The sequence below is a fragment of the Corvus hawaiiensis genome, chromosome 2, assembly GCF_020740725.1.
Source record: "Corvus hawaiiensis isolate bCorHaw1 chromosome 2, bCorHaw1.pri.cur, whole genome shotgun sequence".
NCBI classification, from domain to species: Eukaryota; Metazoa; Chordata; class Aves; order Passeriformes; family Corvidae; genus Corvus; species Corvus hawaiiensis.
In genome coordinates this window covers 92,343,974-92,362,827 of record NC_063214.1, presented here as the reverse complement: position 1 = coordinate 92,362,827, position 18,854 = coordinate 92,343,974, and the positions used below count along the sequence as shown (strand labels likewise).

Below are 18,854 nucleotides of genomic sequence, written 5' to 3'. Positions count from 1 at the left end.
TTTATACAGCTTCTGCTCTGCCAAAAGGTTAAACAGATCTCATTATCTGTTTCCTGCAGAGACCTAATTTCTACAAAAGGCCTTGAGCACGGCAATATGATTGGCACGAAAAATAATGTTACAAAAAGCTATTTTAACACCTAGCCAAGGAGTGAGGAGTGTAGACACCATCTGAAATGATGCTCCATGTGGGTGTCATCAGCTGGGCGGGATATTCAGACTCTTCTAGTTCGTGATGATTCTCACATCTGCCCCTTTCAGCATGGCATCCTCCAGTGGCATCCTCCAACATGCCAGCAGATTAAGCAGTTGAGGATAAAAGATGGAGGTCAAACTGTCTCCATTTCTCCTGAATTGCTCTACCAAAATACAGCTGCCTATGAAATGGTGAGGCAGCCCCCGGCTGTAGCCCCGACGGCAGGGAGCAGGCACTCTCCCCCTCTCCTAGCTAATCTCCTGGATGAACCTCCCAGGCAGACCAGGTCTGCTTCTTGTAGAGGAAAGAGATAACTACAATTGGGGGTGCCACAGGTACCATTCCCAGGCACAGGGTATCTGGCTCACCGCAGCTGAGTGGCCTGGGACAACCCACAGGCAGCCCTGCTCCTCTTCAGGAGCTGTCCTCTCGCTGGTCCAAGAGCTCACAAAACCCATTGGACCACACACAAAAGGGGAACACAGCTATAGTTTTAAGACCCAGCTGGAAGAAGAGACTGTGAAGGAAACAGTCTGAAGTCCCACCTCCCCTTTTTATTCACCTCTAGCTCCTCTAGTTTACTCCAAAAGGAATGCAGTCCACATGATCTGAGGTCACTCCAAAGACCAATTCAATGTGAACAAGCAAAAGATAAGCAAAATATGCAGTGTAGGCTTCTACACAGAGGAAGAGTTGTCCTCTTCCTAGACTGTACAAAGCTGTAGGTGAGCACAGTAAAGCATCAAGTCTGATAGCATTTGGGGTAGTCCCAAATGGGATAGTCATGAGAGGAGTGCTGCTGTATAGTAATACTCAGGATTTATCAGCTTCTATTGTGCTGCATTTGGCTCACTTGCACAAGATTAATATTTTAGCTATCTGCCAAAAAACACGTAAAAGACAAGAAAAGACACAAGTGAGACTCAAATCACCATTCACATCTCAGAGGAAGCTCTCCATCAGGATCTTACAAGCTCACCTGAAGGAACAGTTATTTGTTGTTTGGTCTACACACTGATTTGTCTAGAGTGCAGGAATCATGCTTGAAAGTCACTACGAACTAAGAAAAAAAAGTTTTAAAAATATCACTTCTTATTGAGTATTGCATTCTGTACCATCCACCCACAGAATCCACCAGCAATTTAACAAAATGTCATTGGGGCAGCCTCGTTAGCAAAAGCTCTTGGAGATTGTTAGCCTGAGTGTAGACCAACTGAAAGTGTAGGTGGACATTAAATCCAACCCAAAATAATCAAGAAGCTCTCAGTGTCAGCAGATCCATAATCAAGGTGGTATTTAAGTTTATACTCTTCTAAGGCTTCAGTTACTATTACTGTAGCTAGAAGATAGAAATCTTTAATATAGCAAGATCTCAGTTCCTCAAACATCATCCTCCCTCCCATTTGGCAATGGCACTACTGCAAGAACACCTGACTTCTGATCTTGTGGAAGAAATCAGCAGTTTCACGCTTGAGCACCACCAGCTTGAGTTTTATTCTGCAATTAGCAGGCAAGATGGTACAGGAAGTTCAGCCCTTGTGAAAGGCAAAATAGTGCTGCTAACTCAAAGTGGAGTTCTGGACTCAGCAGGTCCCAGGAGAGGTTGGCCATCCGCAAGGCCTCTCTCAAGATGCACAGGGTCCCAGCTTACAGCCTCTTATTGACCCTCTGGTGCCAGCACATCTCTGCAGAGCACCACATACCACCTTCAGAAGCACCCATACCACGGGTACCCTCCCCCAGCTCTCTATGAAGTCCAGGCTGTCAGAGGTCTGAGCACAGTGGGCTAAGAGATGGCCCATCCAAGTGCCATAAGCAATTATTTAAGAGCAGCTATTTAGATTTGATTTGTACAACTTAAGCTTGTTAAAAACAGTGCACTTCACACCATATTTCAAATTTTTTAAAGAAGTCAGCAATTTACTATGAAAATAATAACAAGAGACCCGTTTCTAGTCATGTCTGTATTTTAAAACTCTTGAGTAAGATTTACTCAGGCTTCACTATACAAAATGTCTTTCAGCATCTTAAGCTGCAATTTTTAAAAAACAGAAATGTTTTTAGTTTCTAGAGGTTTCTAGAATGAACATCTTGAAAGGTGACCCTTCTGGGGCTCAGCAAGGCCTTGAGGAGTGTCTCCAGTGCTTGAGGTGGGAACACTGGCTGCAAGTACACTGCATCAGTCTGGATGCAGTCGCAGGAATTAGTCATCCTCTGAGTCACTGTCCCCCCTGGCTGGGACACACGCCCTGATTGAGGACATGAGCTGGTCCTGGATCTGCTTCCTGGGGTTCTCTTCGAGGTCTGTCTTGATGGCACCCGACTCTGAAATCTTCCACTCCAATTCTGTGCAATGCAAAACAAGAGACATGAACATACGGGAGCAAACTGGAGAAAGCCCACCCTTCACTCCCCAGCTGACTTCCCTTATCACCCTACCACCACCACCACACTAGGGTCCTCCTCCTCTTCTTCCACAACCAGAGCCAAGCTCCTGCCCTGTTTACCACACCTGTTCCAACCAAGCCCTCCTTTCCCAGTCCCTAGTGCTGGCACAGGTCTCAGCCCAGGGCACAGAGGTCAGGGTATTGCTCTGCAGCCCACCAGTGACATCCCCAGTGCCACCCTGCAACCAGGAGTGCAGAAGAGGTGATGGATACAGAGCAACAGCTTTAGAGGCAACTCTCCCAGGGAAAATGAATGGTACCTCCTTCTAAGCACATAAGGGCAGAAGACATGTTTGCACATCTATTGCCAGTGAAGGAATACTGCTCGTACATTACAGCTGTTCCCATCATACACTGAGCTCACCACAATCAGAAGAGGCAGGAAATAAATTTAATAAAGGGCAAAAAATTGTGGAAATTTCATGTACACATCTGAATTATAGGTATTTTTCAGGGATGTACCTTGTAAATAGAATTCACCCCTTTGCCTCTACATCACACACTAAATATTAGCTCCTTAAGACAGTAAAGAGAGACCACCACCAGCAGTAGGCCCAAATTGGACTGGATTGCTTCCCAGAAGTGGTAGAAAGTCAATACAACACATACAGTTGAAACCCTTCTCCTACTCCTGCTGACAATCCTATAATCAAATCTAATTTCCTTCAGATGTTACAGAATAATGAATCCAACCTCACACTTTCTTTAATTTCCAGTGGAAGGCACCTGGCCTAGGGGAGAAGGAATGAAGACAAAAGAAAGTGCAGAAATTTCAGTGCACAGCTTCCTGCGATGACTGAATTAAGCTGACTCAGTCAGGAACAACAGACAAACATATGCCATCGTCTTAAAAATGAAACAAAGAGCCCTACAGTCCAATAGGCAAGTGCACAGATTATCACTGCAGGCAAGGGCAATCATTCATGTCCAAGACACCCAAAGAACATGCATGGGTACTGTTTACCCTTTAATATATCCAGCAAAATGTGTTTCACCCAACACAGGGCATAAACAGTTGCACACACAAGACAAATCTCTATATGTTGGCCTATCACTGCTTGTACAAGATAGCCATGTGGTTGAGCCATAGGGGTGGAAAAAAAAATCTAATATGATTTTCAGTACCTCCCTTCTCCTCCTAAGCTTCATTTCTCTCATTCCCAGCAAAACAGTTTTGCTTTGCCTTCGGAAGACCAGAGATGCAGCCACTCACCGTCCCGTGTCAGGTTCATGCCACCAAACACCAAAGGCCCAATGAACTGAGCTTTGATGTCTCCCTCCAGGTACACAAATATCGTAGGCAGGTTCTTATCGGGATAGTTGGGAATGCAGGTGGTAGAGATGGCTTTGATGAATTTCACATCTCTGAACTTCTTCGCAAGCCCACTCATATGTTGATTTATTAAGGCACAGAGTGGAATTCTGTGAAGAACAGCAACACACACACATAAGGAAAAAACACAAGACAATTCAAAAGTAAACATCTCCAGAAGAAAGGTCAGAAATATCAGATTGATGAGTTTCTGGAAAAACGAAAGTACCAGAAGCAACTTCTGGATACTTTTGTTGTCCAGTATTCCAGGACTCAAAGGAGATCAGCACCACTGAGATTGTGGTGTGTGGTAGGGTTTTGTTTTAATATATTACTAATGCAGCCTTCCCCTCTATCCCCATTATATACAGGGAAACTTATGGATTTAAGATACTTAGAAATTTCATGAGCAAGGGCAAAATAAAAAGAAAAGCTGCTCCTGGAAGAAAGCATGCAAATGATGATCAACACCTGTGAGGAAATTAGAGACAAAGAACAACAGCAAGTATTTATAACCCTTCCAAAAAATTCTAGCACTTAACAGACCTTTTTGACAAGGTTTTCTATCATGGTGACAGGACTGGAAAGCTTGCTCACTCCATTTGTATGCCACTAGAAACCAAGCTAAATATACATCAATCCTTCTTATTCACTGACCCTTGCATTTAATGCAGAATAGTTTCCACAGCTTGGATATTTCAGTGGCAGCAGCTACCTCTATGGCAGCTGTATGGTACACATCATGCTGTGTCATATCAATGTATAAAAAAGCCAATTCATGGTTACATCATTCTAAAATGAAGTCCAGCAGTCTTGAATCAACAGTATTGAAATTACTAATTTGTTTTTATTTCTTAGAACTCCAGAATCAGTCCTTAGTTCCACAATAACTACAAATTTACCTTGGAACATTTTCAGCTATTGACAGTGCAAGGTTTAATGGTTAAAAACAAATTCTTACCCTTGTTTGTAGAGGTGCAAGACTACCCATATACCTTTTCCAGCTTTTGTAACCTCTTGAACATAATCTTTTCCCGAAATTTCCAAAACTTCCCCAAATTTATTCTTCATTTGAGCTGCCTTCATTTCTGCTAACCTTTGCTGCCTGAATAGCCAGGAATGGAAAAGACATCTTGTGATTAGAAGCATTTTCTTGACAGAACAACACTTGAAGGAGCTGGTTGAAACCTAGACTTCAGAGACACACTACAAACTTCTTCTAACCCCAGAGCAGTGAAAGCAAAATGACATAGTAGATGCTCTTGTATTTGCACTGTAAGTTAAAACCACCAACATGCAAGAAGTACAACTATGTTTTTAGAAATGCCTTTTTCTCCTCATTTCTGGCCTCACTAGACATTTCTTCTGCAGGCAATACACTACAAAACTAAATGGCAAAAACCATGAGAGAGGTTAAGAGATAAACGGAAACCAACACTAATTATGCAAATCTGCAGCACCTTAATCTCATTCACACAAAAGTTAGGAAATATTGGAGGTGATTTTCAAAGCTTTCAGGATTCCCAGCCATGCACTCAGCAGGTGCACATTATCTCTGCAAAGCTAGGTCGTAGATAAAGGATAGTGAATTCAAACACTGTTATCCTTTTAAAGACACTTAGAAGCTCCACAAGAGACCAGAAACACAACCCCCTTTTTCCATCATCCTAAAAACATTCTTTCTCTTCAACAATATCTAAAAAGCATATAAAAGAAAGACCCTCCAATTATCATTAAAGCCAAGTTCTGCAAGCTGCTCTGACCTGTACATTTCAATAGCTTTCTCATCTTCCTCATTAAATTCATCTTCATTCTCTTCTAGCTCTTCCAGAGTCATGTCCTCATAAGTTTTCACTAAAATGGAAGAAACATCAAATCAGCAAAAACCTCATTCCAGGATTAAAACTCATCATCTTTTATCAATCCAACAGAATTTATTTACTCTAAGGACAGATTAATAGGAAACATGGAGTGGATTTTTTTGAGTATTATCCTACAATAATAGAATGGCTTGGGTTGAAAGGGACCTTGAAGACCATCTACTTCCCACCCCTCCTGCCAAGGGCAGGGACACCTTTCACTATACCAAGCTGCTCAAAGCCCCATCCAGCCTGGCCTTGAACACTTCCAGCAATGGGACATTCACAGCTTCTCTGGGCAACCTGTTCCAGTGCTTCACAACCCTCACAGCAAAGAATTTCTTCTTAATATCTAATCTAAGCCTACTCTCCTTCATCTTAAGGCTATTCTCCCTTATCCTATCTATGTTACCTATATATGATACCATACATGGTATCATAAAGCTGCAATTGCCCTTAGGAGTTGGGACTTCAGCGATCCTTGTGGGTCCCTTCCAGCTCAGGATATTCTATGATTCTGTTCTAGGATTCAAAAAAGTCCCTCCCCAGCTCTCTTGTCAGTCCCTTTGGCACTGGAAGGTGCTACAGTTCTCCCCCAACCCTTCTCTTCTGCAGGCTGAGCAGCCCCTGCTTTCTCAACCTGTCATTATTATTCCTACTGGATTTTTAGAAAGTGTTATGTGCTTTAGATATATAGGTGGAAAGAATATGATGGAAAAGCCTCTGAGCTGAAGGCTGCCTAGACTAGCATCCAACTACCTGCACAAGCTTTCAAGTTTAGCAGCTGCAGCACAGACATGCACTTCACCTGCTAGACTACCTTTGCATTGTTCTTGTTTCTGTTTCCAAACATGTTTACAAACATTTCAAAAATGTTTTCAAACATTTACTTCCATAAAAATACAGAGCTGACATGAAGAAAAAAGCTTTCCTGTGCTGGAAGAATCCATGTGTTCAGGAATGTATTTGTTTGATACCATTATCAGCTGATCACCCTGCACAGATGAAGCTCTGGTATCCCTACAGACCTGGAAAATGATACATTGCTTTACAAGCATATAAACATTGCTGCTGGCCATTTCTTTGAAAAAGCTTCCCCCAGAAGCCATTCCAAGGCTTGTTGTGCGGCTGCCTGAGTTGGCTGGTCACTCACCAAGAGATTTCTGAAGGATGGCAAACTGCTCCTCTTCCTTCGCACGTTCCTGTTCCTCCGAGTTTTCCTTTGGAGGAAGGATACCTTTCTTGCGCAGAATGTCATTCCACTCTGTGTCTTTATTTGGATCCTGGAACAGAACAACATATGGATGATATTTCTTCAAAGTGAACTTTACCACTTCCAGAACTCAACACAGTTGCTAAACTGGTAACTGGATGGATGGTACCAGAAAGTCACAGCACGAATCCTCCTGATGCTGGGGCTTCTTTCCAGCCCCAGACCTGTAGCACCACGAAGACTGACTTTGTTTTATTTCCTCCCACTCACAGCACATACGTGAGGCCTTGGTTGGGTACCACGGTTTGAAGCATTGTAACCACTGCTGCATCTCTAACAAAGTGCAATGAAAGGAGAGGGTATCAGCTGGGTGACAGGGAAGCATGGTGGCCAAAGGGCTCCCTTATAGACCCTGAGCAGAACAGGCCACCAAATCAATGGTCACTGCATCAGGAAGCACTAGTGACAAGACATACACAGGCACCAACCTTACAGGCCTCTCAGTACGCGGGAAGTCTCCGTCTTAGATTCAAGTCAGAGTGACCATGTGAGTGTTTAGAGAAAAGCAAGCAGTCTCTGTCAGCCAAGCCCATTGCTAAGGATTCAGATGTAAATCTACAGCTAAACTATTCTTGAGACTTCACTGTAAAATAGTTGCAATAATCCTGCAAAACAAGGCCAACAGGCCCCCGTGTATTGTTGAAAAGCTCAATGTAAGACTTTCCTATTTAGCAGGCAATTTTAATTTTTAAAATACAAGAAATCTCAGTGATAAGCACCCACAGGCTGATTGTGCTTCCTTGCTATCTTGGCCTAGGTCCACTTTGTAAACTGAACGCGCCTACTGCTTTGCTACAGCTTGTATCAGTACACCTTACACTAGGTCTGTTCACATCCATATCACCGTATCTCTTCTCAGACTAAACCCCAGCACTTATAGGCTACCGGGACAGGAAGGGAGGGGTAGGGGACAGAGAGAGAGAAGAAAAAGAAGAAATAAATAAAGAGAACAATGTAGCTCAGCACACAGAACACCAGATACTATTTGTTTTCTGTCTCTGACCGTGGTCACCTTTCCCTCGACCCCGCATTTACTATCGTTTACTAACACGCTGATGCACTGCCTGAAACGCCCCCGCTCACTACAGTAGTGAAGTAAGTACCGTACTTGCAAAAAAAGCAACAAATCGCCACAAACCCAGCCACGGAGCTCCGAAGAACACTGACGCGTAACAGCCACGTCCGCCCCGAGAGAGCGGCACGAACCCGGGCCGCCCCCGCCCCGGCTGCCCCGGGCACTCGGCCGGGGAGGGCGGCCCGTGGCTGTCGGCGGGGCCCCAGCCCTCGGCCCGGCCGGGCTTGCCCCGCAGCACCGCCCGCACACGGCCGGGTGCGAGGACACGGGGGCACCGCGGCTGCTCACCTGCATCGTGCCGGCGGGGCCGAGCCGCGGCCGTGCCCGGGCAGCGGCGGCGGCGCTGGGCAAGGCCGGGCAGGGCCGGTCCCGGCGTGCGCGGCGCGGCCGGAGGAGGCGGCGCTCCCGGGCGGGGCGGGCGCCGGGCGGGCGCCGCTTCCCGCACGGCCTAATAAGGCTGGTTCCCCGCGGTAGGGGCTCCGGGCCGGCATGGGCGCTTAGAGAGCGCCGCGGAATTGCTTGGGTTGAAAGGCACCCTAAAGATCGTAAATCCCCCTGCTGTGGGCAGGGGCACCTTCCAGTAAACTGGTCCAACCGGGCCTAGAATAACCATGCTTGAGCAGGGAGGGTGGAGAGATGACCCACCGTGCTCCATTCCAATCTTATTCCGTGATTCCCTGTAACTTTTCTCTTTCCACTTCACTGAGCCTTTTTTATCCGTTTGCATTTCATACCCTGCTTTATTTCCCTGCTGGTTTATCTGCTTATTTTTCTTTCCCTGACCTGTTAAAATAAAAATAAAGTAAGCAATCAAGGCTGTATTATCTACTCTTATTAGGCCTAATTAGCTGTACTTGTAATATTGTTAGTTGTTAGCCAACTAACATTACCAAAAATTTGTCTCTAGGTAGTTACTTTTATTTCGGTTTTGAGTCCAAGTTAAAGTATCACTCAGAAAACACTGAGAAGTGTGTCGAGTGTGGTGACCCAAATCTGCTTGGGATCAACACCCCATTCCATACAAATGGGCACCTAGGCCTGCCCTTTCAAAGAACTGAGTAGATCTTTTCAACTTGCTTCTCAAAGACACATAGCAGAGAAGAGGGAAGAGACCTGCTCCTGCCTCCCTTCCCCTCTTTTTATGCTCTAGCCCAATGGACAGGATGCTCGCCCAGAAAGGGGGAGCCCAGATCTCAGTCCCCAGAAAAGGACCCTAAAGAATCTGCCAGCAGGCCTTAAGACTGTGTTTGGGTGTGTGGAGGAAGGACTGTCTCAGCTCTGGCAAGGGCTGAAATGAAAATTCAGGAGCCCTACTTCCACATGTTGTAAGATCCTGGGCAGTCCATTACCAGCCAGCTATTCTGAAGTGGGCTGGCCACTTTCCCTATGCTAAGTCTGGGTTACTAAAGGGAAGGCACAGCCTCCTTTTCTGCCTTTGAATTAGAAGAAATGGACAGCTGTCCTTTGAGAGGACATCAGTCCTTATGGTGAGCATTTGGAGATGCAGAGGGTACCCCATACCAGTTGTGCAATGCCCTGAGGTGGTGGGAAACTCAACCTCACTCAGCTTGGACTAAATGCTCATCCTTATGGGAAAAGTGGGTGAGTGCCACAAATACAGGTGCTCTGAGGCTCTGACCCACAGTTGGTATCTGGCAGGCAGAACCAAAGGCTGAGCTGCTCATGACAGTTCTGTTGTCTGAATGTTTTGCCAGAGCCTGGGCTTCCGAGAGTACCCTCTGGTTTAAATAGTCATCTTCTGTGGCTGAAATACTGTTCACACCCATGGCTCTTGTATGTTGCTGGTTGGAACCTACTTTGAATGCCAGAAAACAAACACAGAAAGAGTATGAGCAGGCACTCATTTTTTTAAAAGGCGCTCAAAAATATTCCTTTGCCTGAGGTGAGATTTTTGCCCAAGTGAACTGAGAGGAACTAGCCAAGCACCCAGAACCACAGTAAACCCTGAGCCCCATCTGCGACAGTTACCAGAAGAGGGGGCAGAAGCCTAAATCTTAGGAGCAGCCCCATCACATCAGTTGGTGGGGGTCAGACACGATGTGAACCAAGCATTACTCTGCCCAGGACACATGTAAAGCAAAACACAGTTTCCCCCTCCCACCCAACTAAAAATATACTTATAAAGCCCACTTTCCCTATGTACTTTTTTTATCCAGCTTCGTCAGGAAGGAGGGGACTGTTTTTACACATAGCGTACAGACAGAAATACTCCAGCCAGAGTGGGTGAGAACTGGCAGTGTCCTAATGAGACTGAAATGTAGCTATGGCTCAGCCCTCGGAGACAGCCTGCCTTCTTCCCCCTCACCCCAGGGAATTTGCTTCTCAGCAGCTGTAACATATTTCTTCATTTTGCCCCAAATCAGGGATTAGGTGAAGGAAGATGAAGCATGTGTACAAATGACTAATTAATTACCCAGGTGACCCACTGATGAAGAGAAAATGTTGCTAATAAAAAGGTTCTCAGCCCAGGGGTTAGAGGTGTTATGTGGCTTGCCTGTGGTTGAGGCTAGGTTGCAGTAAGGCATAGACTAGAACAAAATAAGAATTTTTGAAGGTAGTGTGATGCATTTTTCATTTATAATATATCATGGAAGATTTAGAGTAGTTGTGGGCTTCATGTTATTTTGTAAGTTAGCTGCCTCTATTGCACAGTATGCCTGTATTGTGAGTAATTTAGAAAAAGTATTGTCTGGTAATAGGGATAAGGAGTTATGGTTTGGTTTGCTTAAATTTTATTAGGGGCTGGGGTTTTTTATTTCTACTTTTTTTTTCTTCTTCTTCTCAAAGCTTATTCTGATTTTTCTTAAATACTTAAACCTTTGTAAAAACCCTATATATTAATGTAGGGATGGGTGTTCTTGTATATTGCAAACAGCTGTGCTGGAAGCTAACTGTCCTATTTACTCATAGACTAGAAATGTTATTTAAATGAGTATTTTTGCTACTCTAGTTGTAAGAGTATTCTAGTTGGGCTGAATTTCCTTTGTCATGAGGAAGTAGATGGTAATTTCTATTTTTCAGTCTGCATTGTGCTGTCCAAATCAATTCATCCTTTTCCTGGTGCAGAAGACTTCCAGTAGTACTCTCATAGCAGCCAGAGAATAACACTTGGGGAATTAATTTAAAACTCTGTATGAAAATGTCCTGGAGTATTTTGGGTATAACAAGCTGTGGGATGCAAGAATTTTTCCATTTTTAGATTTAAAATGGAGGAAAGTTGTAACTTGATAGTAGAAGTTGTTATAATACAGATTCCTCTTGGAAGAAGAGACAGGCTTGGCCTCAAGTTAGCTCTGAGGTAACAGCCGTGGTGTTTAAAAAAATCTTACTGGAGAAGATCCACTGTGCCTCAATCCCAAATACATTCCAAGTAGTAGGGTAAAGCCTCTCTTCTTCTGAGCCTTTCATATCTAACTTCAGTAACCCTTGACAGGATTTGCAATGAGATCCTTCTCCTAAAAGGCAGGCTGTAAAAGGGCAATAACAGCTAAAATTTTAGTTCTGCTCTTGATAGACTGTGGTGTGTGGTGAGCTCTTTCCTCAAGAAAAGCATGAGCTCTGTCCTTGATGTGGAAGAGCAGAAAGGGTAACTGACCTTGCTCTTGCCTCCTCTTGCTATCCATTAGCTGTAGCCCAAGCACCCAAGTATTTTGAAGACCTCCAGCCCTCTGTGTCTCCTTACCTGTCAGAATGTCTGCACGTGGAAAGAAACAAGCAGTGGCTGGCAAGCCTGGAAGTGCATCAAGGAGAAGCAAATCAGCCAGGGCAGGTCTGCAGTTCCCTGTGGGTCGTGTCTATAGATTCCTCCAAAGAGGGAAGTATGCTGATAGGATTGCTTCTGGTGCTGCCATCTACCTGGCTGCAGTAATGGAGTACATGGTAGCAGAGGTCCTGGAGCTGGCAGGGAATGCTGCACATGAAAACAAGAAAACAAGGATCCTGCCAAGGCACATTCAGCTAGCTGTGAGAAGTGATGAAGAGCTGAACAAATTCTTTGCCTGTGTGACCATTCCTCAAGGCGGGGTTGTACCAAAGATCCTCTCTCAGCTCCTTCCAAAGAAAACTAGTAGAACTGTTGCTTCATCTCAGGAATATGGTGGTAGCCACTGAAACTTGCTTTTCCTGGTCTGGTCTGTGCACTTATGGATGATGGAACTCAGTACCACTAATTTGTATGTGTTTGCTTCTTTGTCAAGTATTTTGCCTGCTAATTTTAAGGCATTTTTAAAGCATGTAACAAAGTTTCTAGAATGCAACACTGGTCTCCTTTTCTCATGGATGGAAGAACAGAGAAAATATTAAAAAAAAAAATAGCCTAGAATAGCGCCTGAATAACTTTTTTTAAAAAGTCCAGTACATGCTTACTTTTGAAAACACGTTACAGGTAAGTGTTGTGAATCAGGGAGAGGAGGGAAAAGATACACACTGCTATTCCTGTGAACTTTTCTTCCATCTAGCACAGATTCATGGTGCAATTAGTTCAGTGCCTCAGAGGTTGTTTAACTCTGCTTTAAAAGTTAGTAACCCTGTGCATTTTAAAGCTGTATTGCTCATAAAACTGTACTGAGCATCTGCTTCTCTTTACACTGCTCCATCATTACTCTAAGTCTCTATCGCGGCAAAGCATGCAGAAACTGGTGCAGCCATGTCTTCTCTCTTAACACAGATGATAATTTCAGTGTTTGTCTATTGTACAAAGTTATCAAGAACGTGAGAAGGGGTCTTACCCCCCTTCTCCCCTCCCTAGTCCATTGGCTTTCCTCTATGGATCCATAATTTTTTTTAAATAGTCATTTTTGCATCTTTTCAAAAAAGTAAAATGGCTCTTCCATATTCAGGGCCATTTAACTTACTTTGACTGAAATTAACAAGTAATAGTTCCTCTCAAAGGAAACTTTCTCTGGTATTTGCTTTATAGCATGTTCCTCGTCAGAGCCTGTTCATTGCCTTCTTCCTCTGTACCAGGACACTCTGTGCTGGGGCAACAGGAGGAGGAAAAGGTCAAGTAGAAGTTGTTGTTGAGAGAAATAGTTCCGAAGTGGTGAGAAACTGTGAAATGTGAGAATGGAGATGAAAATGCTGTAAAAATAGAATGAGAGATAGATATAGACCATGAAGGAAAGAGCAGCATAAATGTCAGCAGGAAGTGAATGTAAAATTTGTGTGAGGTAGCATTTCACAATAGAATAAAGCGAAGAAAATTTCCCTGTGTGGCAGGAAGAACTGAGTGATACTCTTTTGTTTACACTATAAAGCTTGTCAGGCAAGAGGAATGTCAGGATACTTTCTGGCCATTTTTGCTCTGCATTTATACCTGCTGTCCTGTTACTTACACAACGGCACTACTGATATTTTCTAGACATATTCTTTCTTCCACAACACTTGTTAGAAGTGAATGCAGCTCATTAAGTTTCAAGCCAGCCCTGGCAGGGGCCACCAACAGATCAAATGTTCTCCTGCTGAAGAGGAAATAAACACAGTTATGGCACTTCACTGCTGCCTTACAACACATCAGCAGTGAAATTATAGATCCTCAGAAACCTGGGGATAGAACAATAAGAAAAGTTGGGGGTTTTTGTTTTGTGTTTTTTGGGGGGTTTATTTGTTTTTTTTTTTGCTTAGAGGTGTTGCGAGTCTGAGAGGGGAAAAATGCAGAACTCAGTTTTGGCACCCAGTTTTGCAAAACATGCTGAGAAGCACTTAAACATTTACTAGAGTAGCACTAATTAAACTGATAAATAATGTTGCATTCATGTAATCAGAAAACAAGTTTTTTTCAAGGATAAATTCTCTTATTTGATCATAAGGTAAATTCTCAACAAATATTACTAGTCTATCATGGTCATTAATATCATTATTTGTTCTAACCATAGGCATTGGGAACAAGTTCAGACAAATATCCAGATCATCAATATTTGGCTTCCTTGGAAAGTTGGGGTTGTATCCAGGTTGATTAATAAGCCCTCTGAATGATTTTGAACAGAAATGCACAGAGTATCACAGCAAAACTTTTGAGGCTAAGTAACTATACCCTTTTTTCACAAAGGGGAAAGATAAAGGTGTCATCTTAGTAGTGTAGATGTTTAGCTTCATACCCACAGGAAAGCCCTTCTTCAATGAAGTGCTTGGAAGCATGGAAACTGTAGTATGGAAATCATACCCCAGGTGATTCTAATGAAATTGTGATTAAAAACTTTCTTTCATGTAATACAGTATAGGAGATCCTCTTCAAACTACAAATCTAATAGAAATAAGTTTGCCTGTTCTGTTGATCACCAAAGTGCTCATTTACTGTGACAAAACGAGACATTAAGTGCATGGTACTTTTGCACATGACTAGTTCTCTCATGTCTCATGCTATAGGTTTCAACTTGGCTCAATCACCTGTAGCTGAGGCCGGTATGTGACTTAGTTGCAAATCGAAGCAAAAAAAGAAAACAACCATTCAAAACACAGCTCCTCTGGCAACTCTCCTGTTACCTATGCTGCAAAACACATTTATCTTGATGTGATGTTACTTTCCTAACTCAGTTATGTCATGGCACCAGTGTCTCTCAAGGAAAACAGATGTCTTCAATAACACCCATTAGAAAATGCGTGTACATGGTGCTCCACAATTCAGTGAAGTGGTGGGCAGATGGAAGCATGGAGGTGAAATGATGCCTGGAAAAACTCTTCTTCTTTTATCTGTCTAGAGGACTGGATGCTGTTGATGGATGTCTTAGTTGTGCAGAGTGCTTGTTGCTCACTCTGCATTGAGATTTGTGTGTTTATAGGCTTGATATCTTCTGTCACCTTTACTTTCTCTGTAAGGAGAGGAAGCATCCCAAGTTATGGCCTCAGAGATTCTTGTCTTGGTGAGTACAAGGTCTGAACTCATTCACTACCTGAACTGGTCAAGCTCAGCGCACGATGGAGAGGGGTAGGGCCCGGAGTGCATCTGCTTTGAACACCCCAAATTTGATCCTGGCATTGCCCTCTGCTGACCAGTCTAAATATTGCAATTCCTAAACACTCTTGTCCTGGAAGTCAACTGCTGCTCTCGTGAAAGTCACAGTGTAGTGAATTTGGGTTGTAATCTGAGACTATACATAGTCTGTGGAACTATGCAGACTACACAGAGCTGTGAAAATGAAGGAAAAGATGTAGTATAAGACTACTGAGTCATAGCAAAAGCTATTTTTGGTGTTTTTTTCTCGTAGCAGTGTCTCTGGTGAAGTCCCTGGAGAGGCCAAGCTGTGCAGCGGTGTATGTAGGTGGCTGTGGCACATCAGTTCATGCCAGGGTCATGAGAGGAAATATGACCTTGGTGCTGTGCTGAATGAGGCTCCTGAATTTTGCTTCTTTTCTGATGGATCACACATGATTGTCTGTGGGTGCTCTGAGGTCGGTTCATGTGCGTTGCACATTTTTGCATTTTCTTTTGGAAGTTCTAATCCATATTTAGGTATTTTTCTGGTTAATATTTAGATAACTGTACTCCAGAAGCCTGTACTTGTGTACGCATCTTTCAGTGCAGTAATCCAGCAAGTACTATCTGGACTGCTGTGTGGTAACCCCTGGGTGCAGAAGCTTTGTAGTAAAGATATGCAAAATACTTTTCTTTCAAGTTTGCCTTATGTTATCATTCAGTCTACCTGTATTGATCTCTTAGCAGGTTGAAGGCTAATAGAGAGATGGTGTTTGGTGTGCAAGGTTCTTTGCACAAGAGAAATGTCAAAATTTTAGGTGGTGAATCATAACCTGCTATAAGATCAGTCATATTTTTGGTTTTGTACACTGGAAAAAGTAGATCCAGAAGTGACTGAAGGAGACTTAGTAGCTCCTTCTAGTTGTTCAGTGGAGAAATCTATCAGAGTGATAGATATATAGATTAAGACAGTTTATGCACTCCAGCCCAGTCAAAGATATGTTTCTACCCTGTTTAATAAGGTAGAGGGATGGCAATTGCAATGTGTGAGCTGTCTGGAACAGGTAAATCTGTCTTAAGAGTGATTTCCACATAAGAAACCAGTAGATATCCTGGAATCACTGCTTGACTCTAAGATCCCAGCAAATAAGTAAACACAGGCATTGATGAATGCCTACAGGAATGGTGAGCTTAAAATGAAGCATTTTATCGTTCCCCTCCTCATACTTTCCTTCTTGAAAATCAATCCCACTTCAGAGTTCCAACTTTCCTTGACCTCTGCCTTTCCTCTTTGCTGGTGGTTCCCCTTTCTTCTCCTGTATTGCTCTGTACATGAAGCCTTACCTATATTCAGTAATGCAACACCTCCCCTGTGACAGTCTCTACAGTTTCTTATTCATTCCATGTTGTATTTTTGTGTTCTCCTCAACACTATGGTATTTGACTCTCTACAGTTACCCATCCCCTTTGCTGCAAAGCTGCAATTGATTATTCTTCACTATGTGTAATCACTTCCTTTCATCCCCAGTGAGCTGTACATATTTTTTTCCATATGCATCTTTGCCAAGATCATTCTGAATGCTGACTCTGTCCTGCAGCATTGCCATCCCTCCCAGCTTGCAGTTACCTGAAGATTCAGTAAGTGAGCACTTCCCTGTGGGAGCTGAGAAGGGAGTGAGGCTGTCCAAGGCACAAGATCACGAAGGGACCAGAGAGAGGGAAGTAAAACACCAAGAAGGTTTTCCTCTTGTGCTTCGTGCTCTGTCTCTTTGGTGAGCAGCATGTCATGAGGCCAGGCAGCACTCACTCCCCCACAGGTGAGTGCATTTCCAGGTCCCTTGCTGTGCGCTCTGCTGAGCAGTGCCTTCCTGAGCCCAGCTCCAGCAGGCCAGGCTTTTAAGGTCCTAGGCCAGCCTGAAGTGATTTTTCAAGTCAAGTTAGGAGGCACGAAGGTGTGCGCTCCTGACCATTCCTGCCTTTCCAAGAGTCCTCTGAGCTGTTCGTAACCACATGCTCTAAGCTGTGGCAACTGGTTTCAGGAGTTGATTAAGTGCTACAAAATAATTCCCCTTTGCAGCTGAAATATGTTGCCTCTCAGTGTAATTGACTGTGCCTTCTTGATGCTTTTTATTACAAGAGGATGGATAGGCCCCAATTTACTCTTCTAAACACACTCATTACTTTGTATACCTTGTCATGAAACTCTTGATTTGTCTCTTTGTCTGACAGTGAGAACTGAGCTTTCACCTCTTTTTCTTGCAGAAATATTTCTGTGCTTCTAATTGTTGTTGTCACCTGTTGTCACCTGCGCTCCTGAATTTCTGCCGTGGGTTTTGAAGTGAGATATTCAGAAAGTTTCAAGCCAGAGATGACCTTTGCATTTCTATATTATTAATTTCTCTTGTTTCACAGGTGACATTTGCATTGCTCCAGGGAGCAAAGATTTCCACTGAGTAATGAAGAAGAGCTCTTCTGTGTTTTTTATGGAGGAGCCAGTTACTACAGATGGCTGAGGAGCCTGATAGGTTCTCACCTGCAAATTACCACCTATTTATCAATCTTATTTAAGTTTCAAGGCCCAAATAGATGTTATTCTTGAAACCTGTTGAGGGTGAAGAAAGCCATTGCTGACTGTGAGAGCACAGCATGAGTTGCCTGTGGTGCAGTACTGCTGTGGTTTAACTCCCCAGCTTGTTTACTTTCCCCAAAGGTTGGGGAGAGAATTGAAAGGGTAAAAGTGAGCAAAGCTGTGGGCTGAGATGAAAGCAGTTTAATAGGTAAAAGCAAAGCAGAACAAGGAATTCATTCACTGCTTTACATCAGCAGGAAGGTGTTCAGCCATCTCCAGGAAAGCCAGGCTCCATCATGCCTAACTGTGACTTGGGAAGGCAAACACCATCACTCCAAAGGGGGGGGGGGGGGATGTCCTTTTCTCCTCCCAAATTTTTATTGCAGAGAATGACAGCTTATAGTGTGGGATATCCCTTTGGCAGTTGGGTCAGCTGTCCCAGCTCTGTCACCTCCCAACTCTTTGTGCACCCCCAGCTGCCCCACTGGTGGGGTGGGAAACAGGTCTTGTGCAAGTCCTGCTCAGCAATAGCTAAAATATCCCTGTGTTATCAACACTGTTTTGGTCACAGATCCAAAACACAGCACCATAAAAGCTGCTGTGAAGACAATTAACTCTACCCCAGCCAATACCTGTTACCAATACTTATGCAGAACTGAGCAAAACTTGATACTTTTCAGATTTGGCCTCTGACATGAAACAAGCCAGAAGTGCCATTGCAGTGCTTTTGCGTCATTATCTCTTATTTATTTGCATTTCCAGAGTGCATCCCCACCACTTTTATTTGGCTTAGTTGTTCCTTCCAGAGGGACATCCTAACTGGTTCCAGATACCTGAGAAGCCAGAGGAGCCAGCATCCCATTCCAAGGGTGAATAATTTCCTACAGGATTTGACAACAGCAACAGGGTGCTATGAGGGCACAAATAGGCCTCAATTCTCTGAGGAGCCTGCCTGGGAACCGCCCCAACCCCACCAGCACCCTCTGCCCAGGAGCTGTAATTCAGCCAGGTCTTGACCCTGTTGGAGGCTGGAATAAATAGCATGATATTGTACTCATGTCACAGAATAACTGAGGCTGGCAGGGACTTCAGGAGGTCTCTAGTCTGGTCCCAAGTGGGAATTCAGACCAGCTGTTGTCTACTCTGGTCTTGAAAATCTCCAAGGACTGTCCTCTCTGGACAACTGGTTGCA

At 43.8% G+C, this 18,854-nt stretch overlaps 2 protein-coding genes across 2 annotated transcripts; one reads left to right on the top strand and one right to left on the bottom strand.

The window, feature by feature from the left end:
* Positions 1-1,666: 1,666 nt before the first annotated feature.
* PDCL3 (phosducin like 3) lies at positions 1,667-8,528 on the bottom strand. Its single transcript, XM_048325740.1, has 6 exons — positions 8,451-8,528; positions 6,968-7,097; positions 5,719-5,809; positions 4,917-5,060; positions 3,857-4,065; positions 1,667-2,542 (listed from the first exon to the last, which is right to left on the bottom strand). Exons 1-6 carry the CDS (start codon positions 8,454-8,456, stop codon positions 2,400-2,402), a joined length of 723 nt encoding a protein of 240 aa, XP_048181697.1. The 5' UTR covers positions 8,457-8,528; the 3' UTR covers positions 1,667-2,399.
* Positions 8,529-11,873: 3,345 nt separating this feature from the next.
* LOC125321169 (histone H2A-beta, sperm-like) lies at positions 11,874-12,293 on the top strand. The gene has a single exon (XM_048293563.1). The coding sequence runs from the start codon at positions 11,874-11,876 to the stop codon at positions 12,291-12,293; it is 420 nt and encodes a 139-aa protein (XP_048149520.1).
* Positions 12,294-18,854: the final 6,561 nt, after the last annotated feature.

Coding starts and splice junctions, on each gene's coding strand:
- PDCL3 (XM_048325740.1), bottom strand. Junction 5,061..5,718: donor AAAGCTATTGAAATGTACAG/GTCAGAGCAGCT, acceptor CTGGCTATTCAG/GCAGCAAAGGTTAGCAGAAA. Junction 4,066..4,916: donor TTGCACCTCTACAAACAAGG/GTAAGAATTTGT, acceptor TGTTCTTCACAG/AATTCCACTCTGTGCCTTAA.
- LOC125321169 (XM_048293563.1), top strand. CDS start 11,874: ATGTCTGCACGTGGAAAGAAACAAGCAGTGGCTGGCAAGCCTGGAAGT.